Source organism: Takifugu flavidus, chromosome 5, assembly GCF_003711565.1.
Source record: "Takifugu flavidus isolate HTHZ2018 chromosome 5, ASM371156v2, whole genome shotgun sequence".
Taxonomy (NCBI): Eukaryota; Metazoa; Chordata; class Actinopteri; order Tetraodontiformes; family Tetraodontidae; genus Takifugu; species Takifugu flavidus.
In genome coordinates this window covers 6,654,649-6,666,419 of record NC_079524.1, presented here as the reverse complement: position 1 = coordinate 6,666,419, position 11,771 = coordinate 6,654,649, and the positions used below count along the sequence as shown (strand labels likewise).

Sequence of the window (11,771 nt, the reverse complement as noted above, 5' to 3'; positions counted from 1 at the left end):
GGCGCTGCGCGTTTCCCCCAAATAAAAGAACGCCTCAATCATCCCCCTGAAGTCGCACTTCATCAGGGACTCGCAGAAGACGCCTTCATGCGCCATAAACTCGCTTAATTATATTTTCTATCAGTAAGGCGCTCCTCAGTTTTATTACTCCCTATTTCCTTGTCACCCCCAAGATTATGTCTTGCTTATTGAGCTCAAATAGATGTTGTAATTATCTAATAATAACATCCATTTGACCAGAAGGTGGCAATGTTGTCAAAATGATCTTAATGTGTAATTACCAGGATTGGGAACGACCAGCGTGAGTTTGCTTTTCTCAGATGCATTTAATTCTGCCAAAAAAAGAGAGGAAATAATAAAATCAATGGCAGCACTAAAGACGTAAAAAGAAATGAAATAATTCTGTCTGATAACAAAAAGAGTAGCCCTTTTTATTTGGAAACACAGCAGACAAACTCATCACAACTCATGCTACACGCAGTTGCTTTCTAGTGTATCGCTGCTACATATGCCTTTTTTAAGCTAGAAAAACTACACACAACCTTCTGCCCTGATAGAAAGGTTCAACACTACACTTGGAACAGAACGGTGAACGCGAGCTCTCATGCCAGTGGGAGAGAGGTTAAATGAGCACATTCGCTTCACTCAGCTGCTCATGACAGTCAGAAATTAAGGGGGAGAAAATAAACATATCACAATATCAAATTTTAACATCAGTGCAATTAAAACCTGACCTGTCGGCTCTATCAACAAAAGCATGCAAGTCAATAACTCTATGAGTCACTCTTATGTACAGGAGATCAGCTTGCCTCCATATTCAGAAGCAATCTAGCTACGTCTAATCAAATGAAAACTGTTAATCTCACATTACCCATTGGATACTAATCAGATGCTGATGTGGCAGCGTTATCGTGTCTAATTTTTAGAATCTGTACCTTATTGTGTCTACAGGCTATCTGAAGAGAAGAGTGTGTGAGCCATGTTTTTATTACGCGAGCTGTACATAGAGTCAGTCGGGACGTGCATGATTTCATTGCTCCTTATCTCAGCAGCGACATTTTCCTTGCGCTTTCTCCTCGTGCCTGTCCTTTTCTTGTGTGAACGTCAGTTATCAAAGCTGCCTTTCACTGCCTCTCTCCATGTCTCTCTTATTCTGTAACACATATTCATCACATGCTCTTCGAGCCCCTGCTCCGGGCCTTCACTTTACCTGGGTTTAATGTGTTCTTTATGAGCAGACGCCGAGTGAGGCAAAGGAGACGATAAAGCCACGTGGCACATCACGATAAGGACTGCAGCATTTCTGTTGCTGCTGTTGCAAAAAAAATAAAAATAAAACTCCTTGTCTGAACAAACGAGATTATAGAAACAAAGAAAAACACAAGCTTCTTCTCAGAGCTCTATATCTCTACATCAACATTTTAAGGAAATCTGCCCAGAGGTGAAGCATTAGCTATTGTCTGGTGATTCTATCTAACTCACTCTTAGCCAATCCGGGAAATACAATGGTTGGGGCTGACAAATTCAGACGGAAGACTCAATAATATTGCTGACTTTCTGGTTTGAGTCTCATATTCGCACTCCCTGTCCTGTCGAGCCAAAGGTCAATGCCTGTTGCTGCTGGGCATAACCCAACAGATCTCTCTGACAGATCTCTCTGACAGATCTCTCTGGAAAAATAACTGTGCTGACTTTTAAACGTTCTCCTGTTCTCCTACTTCGCTCCCCGTTGCGATATATTTGGCAGAATCTGAGTATGAAGTGGTTGGATGACCACGTGTCTTTTACAGCGCAGTAAACCTCATTAAGAAAAATCAGCTCAGTAAAGCAGGAGGCCACAGGGTATATTTCCAGTCATTAAGATAAGAAGTCCTTTTTCTCCACTCCTGAGGTGAGCGAAGTGGAGCGAGCTCTCTGGGTCACATGATGGCGCAGCGGTTCCTCTGTAGAGCCCCCTGCAGGCGGATGGAGGTGTGGTTCTGGCGCATGCCCCGTGCCACGGCGATGCCCAGCAGCTCTTTGAAGAGCAGCACGACGTGCCAGTTGAATTTGGCAGAGCACTCCACGTAGCCGCATTTCCACGTCTTCTTCACGAGGACCGACACTGCCCTGCGGGGCATGAAGCGCTGTCGCTGCAGATCCCGCTTGTTGCCCACCACCAGGATTGGCACCTCGTTGCTGCTGCACTCCCTGCGGGTGCACGAGAGCGATGTGGAGAGAAAATGAATGAATGGACAAAACATGGAGGTTCAGTTGTCACCGTGGTGCCACATTTGCCAGGGTGTGTGCAAGATGCCTGTGAGCATTGTTTCCCCTTCAATCTGAGGTGTGCGGGGGCGGACGAGAGGATTACTGCTCACAGACCCCAGGGGCCTCCTACCACACGCTGCAGTGGCTGCTCTACAGCATTATTACAAGTGTAAACTGAAGGCCAGAAATATGCATAGACAAGGTAGCCAAGATTCACGCTATCAATTCCAAACACATCTAATGAGACACTCTGAAGGGGCCCTTGAGGGAAATCCTGGATGTGGCTGTGAAGAAGAAACCTTACTGGAAAACTGGGTGTATTAAACAGGTTTATTAGGTATTGAGAAAGGAATTGAGTTTTGGAGGCTTTCCTTGAATTCCACAGTCAATTCTAAGATCAAAGGATCTCCCTCGGCAGATGGGCCGTTCACCCAAGGGGAGCGAAACAATCGTACAGCTTTCAAAGCCTCAAGATGAAGGTCTACAGAGTTGACAAATACAGAGCAGTAATCACTCCATCTCCTGGTGTCTACACATGGCTACCTCAGACTCAGACTGCCTGCATATTTAATCAAGCCTGAGAATTTTATCAGCATCAGCATCAGTGTGTGTGTGTGTGTGTGTGTGTGCACGTGCAACCATCTGTGGAGGCTTAAAAATGATTAGGGAGATAAGGTCATCTTATGCTAATTTTTAGGATTTTATCAAACAAAGTATTTGACATGGTTACGTCTCTGTCCGTCTCACTGTTCTTCTCTCTCCTCCACTGCTGCAGCCTCTTTTCCATTCCTGGTGCATCCACCCTTTCTTCACCAGGTGCTGGTGATAATGGCTTTCTGTCACAGGCCAGAAGCAGTCACGGCTACATGTAGGAAGGGTAAAATATCTGTGTAGTGGACCAGTGGAGCCGAAGAGAACAAATGATGCCACTCTTTGCACCTTTTTGTATGTAAATGTATGCAGGAGCACCAGCAACAGTGATTTCCATCAGTCTAAATTTCCCTCACGTTTTGACTGAGCTCTCTTGTTTCAATGGCTGATCCTTAGCTCATTTTCACCAATCTCATTTGGCTGCCACGCAACAAAAGCATAAAGCGTCTAAAAATAGTCCTTGAATCAAGCTCTGAAGCAGAAACGTAAGAAGAAATGTCGCTGCTAAACTGCCGGCACAGCAGGAGGGAAACCTTGTGTCAATGTCACAGCCTCCCCCATCAGTGGGTGTCGGTGGATTGACCGTACCTGTGCTCCACTATCTGCTGCCTGATCATTTTGACGTATTCAAAGCTCTCCACGCAGCAGATGTCGTACACCAGGATGTAGGCATTGGCATTGCGAACCCCCCTGCAGCGCAAATCCAACCACTCCTAAAATAAAAGGCAAAGGAAGAAACATTTAATGAACACAGCACGGGTGGAAATATGCATCAGGTCAAAGTCCATTCATCCAGCACCAGTGTTTATGATAAATACCCGCACCGGAGAATTCATTACAGCTCCCTTTCTATTTGTTAAGCAAATGGACTGTAATTATACAGCACTTTTCTAACTTCTCTTGACATCTCAAAGTGCTTTACACTCCGAATGAACGTAATTGTGCACTGAGACTTAATATTGGGAGCTGTTGGAGGTTCAGTGTCTTGCTCAAGGACACTATGATAGATTGCAGAGAGAGCAGAGATTAAATGTTTAAATCTTCTCATCGCAGGAGGAGGACGCGGCACATCTGAGCCACAGCTGCAACGTGCATCATGTGTTGCAACAGAGCAGCGATTACTGGCTCTTATACAGTTGATTTCTTTCTTTTTACCTCTCATTTCAGATTGACCCTGTTTGGAGGTCAACAGAGTGGAGCTGAACCAGTGGGTGAGTGTTCATCATCGCTGTTAAAGCTCTTATTTACTGGACGTTACTGGTCCAAACATTTGGCAGGACATGACGATCCACCCACTTCTGTTGTTTCACCTCTGTAGAAGCACGCAGAGTCAGGAGAACTGGTCCCAGAACTGCTTTGCTTTGGGAGTCTCGCTGCCGAGAACACCACAAATCACGACGAGTACTGAAAGCTGCAGTATCCAAGGTCAACAAAAGCGCCTGTTACAGAAAAGATTCCACGTGTCTGACCTTCAATGACAGGTGACAATGGACCTCACAAACTCCGGTTCTGTAATCACGCTGGCTGTCAGAGTTGTGACCAACCACATACCGCTGCTAACAGACCTGAAGGCTTAAGAGCATGTGATCGGGCTGACAAGAGAGGGAAGAACAGACCAATTCAGCAGGGGGGAGAAAAGACCTGCCGTGGGAGGAAATGAAAGAGTTACAGAGGAAATGGAAGGATGAAAAACCAGCCGTGCTTCAGGAGATGAGACGACAGGGGCAATGACGCCAGCGCTGGGCCCGCACACACGCACGCACACACGCACGCACGCACGCACGCACATACACACACACACACACTTTCAAAAAGGGTCTTGTGTTCAGGTTAAAATATATCTGAGTGAGGAACACCTGTAATACCCGGTGATGTGGAGCATGCAGTGTGCAAAATGTAGGGATTTTTTATTTTTAGTAAAAAACCTGATACCAGCACAAAAACTGCACCTGGGTCGTCGCAGCAGGAAGTATATCAGTGGCAACCAGGAAGTCCCAGAGCCAACGAGCACTCGGTTAGATTGGGAGGGGATTTGTTTTGGTTTCCTTTGAAAAGCGGATCAAAATGCTGGGAGCATGGAGTCGTTACAGCAGCTGCTCGTGTGGGTGAGCCCACGAACGCTCGCAGACGGGATGATAAAAAGCACGATGAAGAAGAAAACCCGGCCCATCCAATGACCAGGACTAAAAATAGAAGTCTACTTCCTTCAGTCCATAATATGATGATTCTTTGGGTTTGCATTGTTGTGATCGCTGTCACGTCCTCCCTTTGGTTCACTTCCTCCCTTTGGTTCACTTCCTCCCTTTGGTTCACTTCCTCCCTTTGGTTCACTTCTCTCTTTGGTTCACTTCCTTTGGTTCACTTCCTCCTTTGGTTCACTTCCTCCCTTTGGTTCACTTCCTCTCTTTGGTTCACTTCCTCCCTTTGGTTCACTTCCTCCCTTTAGTTCACTTCCTCTCTTTGGTTCACTTCCTCCCTTTAGTTCACTTCCTCCTTTGGTTCACTTCCTTTGGTTCACTTCCTCCCTTTGGTTCACTTCCTCTCTTTGGTTCACTTCCTCCCTTTAGTTCACTTCCTCTCTTTAGTTTACTTCCTCCCTTTGGTTCACTTCCTCTCTTTGGTTCACTTCCTCCCTTTAGTTCACTTCCTCTCTTTGGTTCACTTCCTCCCTTTAGTTCACTTCCTCTCTTTGGTTCACTTCCTCTCTTTGGTTCATTTCCTCTCTTTGGTTCACTTCCTCCTTTGGTTCACTTCCTTTGGTTCACTTCCTCTCTTTGGTTCACTTCCTCTCTTTAGTTCACTTCCTCTCTTTGGTTCACTTCCTCCCTTTAGTTCACTTCCTCCCTTTAGTTCACTTCCTCTCTTTGTTCACTTCCTCTCTTTGGTTCACTTCCTCTCTTTGGTTCACTTCCTCTCTTTGGTACACTTTCTTTGGTTCACTGGATTCGCCAGATCTCCTGCAGATCTTTTTTACATGCCACTAATTCAAATATGCAACCTAGATTTTAGGATTTCCAATGATGTTTTGATATTTCTGAAATATTATTTATACTCTGCTCAGAAACTGAAACATCTGTAAAAATGGCCGACGCACTCTGCTGTTACTGTCAGTTATTCACACCCGTCTGAAGTTGCCGCCCCACCAGCAGAAAAACAAGGTCTCAACAGCCCAGAAAATGAACGTGTCTCAAATGAATCATTTCAGTGATTTAAAAAAGATGGATTTCTTTTAATGATGTCACTGCCATGGAGCTGTTTTGCATTTTAGTGCAGACTCCTTCACCCAGATGGTCTGGCGTTGTTTTTAAACAATGATTTTAATGCTGCTTATTAGCAGCAGTGATGTAATGTGACAGGAGTCACATGGCCCTCAGCTTTAACACGAGCTTCTCTGGAGGACGTCTGAGTAACTTGGATCATCAAGGCTGGAGGAACTGGTGTTTAGAGAAACTCTGCAAAATAAGATCAGTTGATAACGAGCGACAGGAAGCACGCGGAAGGTAGCGGTCGGTGATAAAGCAGCGACAATAAATCTCATATTGCGAGGAGTTTAAGGGTGTTTGTCTGAGCGACAGTGTGGAGGGAAAAACACAGATCAACACATCAACTGTGGATTAATGAGGGCCTGGAGGAAATGCTGCCATGGGGAAACAATGATGAAAAAGGAAACAGCAGAATGGAGAAGTGTTGGAAACACAGCACAGCAGAGAAAGTCTTTGATTGCACCAGTGAAATTCAAATGTCATCGCCAGTGGCCGAACGCCCTTTTTTTTCTCGCCCTTTTTTTTCTTTTTAGGTATGTGGCACCTACCCTGTTCTGACACAACACCCCATCACACCTCGAGCCTGCTCTGCTAATAGAGCCAAGTGAGGATGTGAGATGCACATACTGGCTTGGGTGCAGCCTCACATCCATGCGGCGCTAAAAATAGCAGCTTGCGTTCTCATCTCGTCGCTCTTCGTCATCTGCGGCCTGCTTTTTTTTGTGGAGGGGGCGGAACTACAAACAACAACAGCACTTATTTGAACAGGCGTGCGTGGCCAACGGCGTCAGCTCGGAACATTCAAACTGCTGCTGCTGGGGTGGGGGCTGTGCTGCTGCGAAAGGCCAAAGGAGAGCGTGTGATCCAGCGTCGGGCAGTTTTCAGCAGGCTGAGCTGTCATTTCTGTTATGATTATGGGAGACGGCTTAGTGAGATTAGTCCTTATGCTAGATCGATACTCAGGACAGCTGGCAGGCCTGTGTGACCTGCTTGGGGGGGCAGGTTACTGAGCAATTAAGCCTTACTGGCATGGTCGACAGCTGAAAATGACTTTTTTTCCCTACATCTTTGCCTCTTTAAGTATGTGGAGATTCAGAAATGTATCTTAGTCCCACTCATTGACCTGACATGCAGCTGGAGCAGGGAGCCATCCATCCTTCAATGAACCAATTATTCCTCGTCCAGTCACAGGGGTGTCAGAGTCAGGAGGGGATACACCCGGAACAGGTCAACAGTCCACTACAGGGGACACACAATTCAATTCACGCACAATGGATGTGCATGGAAACCAGAGAAAGCAGTGGGAGATCTAGAAAAAGCCAGAGAACACAGAACCTTCCCACTCTAGGGCGTCTGTGCTGGCTACTGCACCACTGTGCTGCCCACGATGGCACCTCTTTCCATGGAAACAGCAAACAGTTGTCTGAGTTTACACAAGCTTGTGTAGTACTTTGTTTTGGAGCAGCAAATCACCTTTTAAGATGGATTAAACAGGTTGTGGGTAGAGAGGTTTTGTCATCTTCAGCTAGCGCTGTCAAGCTAACGTCTCCAGAAAAAGGTGTCAGTGTTCCTAGACTCCCGGAATGCAAATAAACAAACCGTTTGATTCATAATTAATGGCTTTATATTTAAAACTGTCAATGAATCAATTATATGTCCTCATGACCAAGGAATTACTCATTTTTCTGAGCTAATTAAAGGCGATCGCCTCGTGAGCACCTCTCCTTTAGGCTGTAAGCGATGTCTGTGCTTCCTGGAGGCGTTGCAGAAGTTTTGATTCTAGCTGCGTCAGCAACAGCCAAGATTGTATAACACACAAAATCATTTGTACCAAAATGGAGGACTTAAAAACAGCGCTGGAGAACTGTGAAGTCATGGCGATACATCATATCCAGAAAAAAGTAATCAATACATAAAAACATCTGTCACAGTGACAGATGCTCCCTAAATTCACCACTCTGAGTGGCAGGCAGGCAGGCACACACACACACACACACACACACACACACACAATCATAATACAAGGCAAACAATCTATTAAACTGACACAGACTAACAGTCACGCCACGCTGTCCCAGACTGGAGATTTTAAAAAAGACAGTAAAGATCAGTCTGCGCTGGTTATAATATAACGGGGACACTGGCGACCAAAACCTCATCCAATGGATTTGGAAGCAATGAAAACATAGCCACGCTGTGTAAGCCTGGAGGCGGACTGCCTCTCCCCTGCTCTGCAGCTTCTTCCTCACAAATTTTAGAGGAATCCAGGAAGCCTAAATCTTCGTTTCTGCCCATTAAACTCTGTGCAACCTTAACTATTAACTGCAGTGAGTTCCGACTGTCTACCACGGTCGTCTTTTATTTCCAGCAGTATTCCAGCAGAGAAGCAAACTTTAATTCAATCTGAAAATAGCACCTAATCGAGGCTCCTCGCTCCCTCGACGCCGGCCACTTCTCTCTGTTCGCACAGACAAAGCAGAGCCTCAAAAAGTTGTTATGTATTAACTGAAAAAGAAGACGAAGTGGAACAGTTGGAGGGTGATCTCTGGAGATGTAGCAAAACATCTGGAGCCAGGGGTCACCGCAGGAGCAGAGCAGCATGGACGCAGCAGCTAATCTGTCCGATGGGAATGTTGTGGCAGGGAATGATTTAGCAAAGCGCTTGCTGATGTTCACACGTGAGACTGTGCAGGGAATGTCACACACGCTCCTTTGCATGTGCACGAGGCTCTTATTTCTGCTTTCTGCATGCATCTATGGAGATGTTCTCTCATGGGGGGTAACCTCCATTTAGCAGAAGACAGCTGGAACTCAATCACTCTTTATGGCCGGTCTCTGCAGACAGCAAACCCTCCACAGACCTCTCAGCTGAAGAGAAACTGTTTAATCTGTACATCTGCTACGCTCAACGGCTCGGTGGTGGCGGTGGGGGTGGGGGTGGAAGGGTGGAAGGGTGGAAGGGTGTCCACCGTGGCCTCTGCCTGTCAGATGTTGTCTGCCTCTCCACTCTTTCCTCTCCGACCTGATCTAATTTTCTCAGCGCCTCCTCGGCCCAGCTGAGAACCACAACAGTTCCCTGGGAGAGGTTGAGCGAGGCAGGATACGCTGTTGGCATCAGCGGTGTCAGGTGTGACGACCTTGGAGCTTTCAGTCCAGAGAGGCTTTCTGGCGAGGTTGGGAGGGGCAGGAGCCGAGCTTTGATACCCAGATGACTTCACGTGCACGTGACAGCTTTTGTCTTCCACTCTATGTGCTACGAAACACACCAACAAGAGAACACTTCCTCAGATAAAGAGAAATGGATCGCCTCATCTGAAATTCCCAGTGATGAAAAGACTCCAACCCTTTCCCATCTGCAGTGACAGTGCCCTCCCCCCCCTCCACTCCAACACTGCAATGTCATGTTCTTCGGATAATGAGGCGTGGCACATGACCTGTGGCCACCAGGAAAAGGGCAGACTGGTCTATTTTTACATCTGGCTGGGCCAGGTGCTGTGCTGCTGTTTGCTGTTGCGTTCACGTACCTGAAATCTCAGCGACGTCCTGAGAAACTGGGTTCATGCACAAAATGATGGCGACAACAGACAAAGTGACACTTGCTCCACTTCCTCTTTTGAGTTGTATGTTTGTTGCAGAAGATGTGTTACTGTACATTAACAAAGATTTTTTTTTTTAAAAAAACAACAACAAAACTTACAGTCCTTGTTTTTAAGCCCGAGAGAGGGAGACATTTTTTTTTAAGTGTGGCTCTGAGGCTTTAAATGAGTTGAGTCTCCATAGCAACTACAATAGGAACATCTTAAAGTGATGGAAGAATAAATAAATTGTGTTTGTGTTGGTGGGGGCAGGCAGAGAGAGAGAGAGAGGGAGGGAGAGAGAGAGAGAGAGAGAGAGGGAGAGGGAGAGAGGCTAATAATAATAATCTTAATAATGACCAATTGTTGTAAACTGATTCTAATGAAGTTAAAGTGTTTCTGCGCAGCCTTTATACCTGACTGGAGCTGGACGGGAAGGAGGAGATTGGCGGGACGTCCAAAATCTTCAGTTCATACATGTTCCCGTTCAGTATGACGGAGGGTCTGTACACATATCTGGTCCTGGTCGGCGTGTACACCTCCGAGAAATCGTTATAGATGAACTGGCGGATGACAGAAGTTTTGCCCACTCCGGGAGCGCCGATGACAGCGATGCTGAGCGTCTCCACCATTCCTGGAGCCCGAGCTCAGCACCATGGACAGCGGCAACAGGCGCAGGCGCGACGGTCCGGACGCGCAGCTGGAATTCGAACCAGCGGCTGCAAAATCAACTTCACTGCGCCCTGGTGAAGAGACGGAGCAAAGCATCCATTTACCCCCGAGTGTAGGGTGACGGGAAAACAAGCGCGCTGTTCGCTGGTGTCAGAAATCGAGCTGAGCCATGATCATGCGGATGGAAGCGTTTTCTGCGCCTCTGCGATCCGACGCGCGTAGAGAAACTCTTGCTTTTCAAGGGACATCCCCGAGCAACCTCTTCCCCCGAGAGGAAGCGTAAAAGTCCGCCCTTGCCGCCTCCACACGGACATAATCTCTCTCAGGTTATTCTCTGACCTTGTCCAGGCGTCTTCATTGATTGTTTGCCCGGTGCCTCTCAGTCATCCCAGCCGATGCACCACCGCAACCACCGCCGCGCTCCTCCATCACAGGGAGGACGGGCGCACGCACGACAGCTTCGTAAATAAGCTCCCCACGTGTTCGAAAATTGCACGCAAACCCATAATCTTCTTTGTTTTAAATGCGCGCACACGCCAGCCGGGAGAGGAGAGACGCTCGAAGCCCGCGGACGTGCGTTTCCTGTAACGGTATGTGGAAGCTACAAAAGATCAGCGAGTGTCTGCCGCTGAAGGGAGACAAGCTGCCGGAGACTGGTCTCCCTCTCTCCCTCCTCCTTCATCACTTGCTTTATCCACCGCACTGCTCATCCAATGGGGAGGTGTTGTGCGCAAGGCTCCCACACGCTGCGCACAAATGGCAAAGGCGCATGGCTGCAAACCTCATCTGCGGGTGAGGGTCACGCAGGAGCGCGTCAGCTCCCCCAGCACCAAGACGCATTACAGGTGAAGGTCCTCGGGCAGGGCCGGGGTCGATGATGAGTCCCATCAATCACCGGGGCCGACAGCCGCAAATCCACTTAGGAGCAGGGACACAGGCGAGGAGCAGAATTCAGTTTGTCTTGATCCGATATGAGAGCAGTGGACATGTGCTCCAACAACCTTTCCTTCTTTAGAGGGGCACCTAGAGATTTTTGGTTTTGCATCACTCCGTCACTAAAGATGAACTGTTGGGGGAAAACAATGTTGATCTCGTTAATTTTTCTCACAATGTTGCCGGGTAACCCGATTCCTGACTCCATAATTCGATTTGACTTTAAGATATATTGATTTAACTTCCTTTTTCTCTCTTTTTTCTTTTCGTTAGAATCCTGGCTGCACTCAGCTAACCTTAATATTTGGGGGGTGGGGAGAATTACATGACATGGGGCTGAAAGTCAATGGACATTCTTTTAAATAACAAACCGCTCCAGTATCAACGCAACAGCGCCCCCTGTTGGAGCACACAAATCACATGGAAT

At 47.2% G+C, this 11,771-nt stretch overlaps 1 protein-coding gene across 1 annotated transcript; it reads right to left on the bottom strand.

Annotated features, from left to right (window-relative positions):
• Positions 1–410: 410 nt before the first annotated feature.
• Positions 411–11,149, bottom strand: rasl10a (RAS-like, family 10, member A). Its single transcript, XM_057032669.1, has 3 exons — positions 10,156–11,149; positions 3,490–3,614; positions 411–2,190 (listed from the first exon to the last, which is right to left on the bottom strand). The coding sequence occupies exons 1-3, from the start codon at positions 10,369–10,371 to the stop codon at positions 1,920–1,922; spliced, it is 612 nt and encodes a 203-aa protein (XP_056888649.1). The 5' UTR covers positions 10,372–11,149; the 3' UTR covers positions 411–1,919.
• Positions 11,150–11,771: the final 622 nt, after the last annotated feature.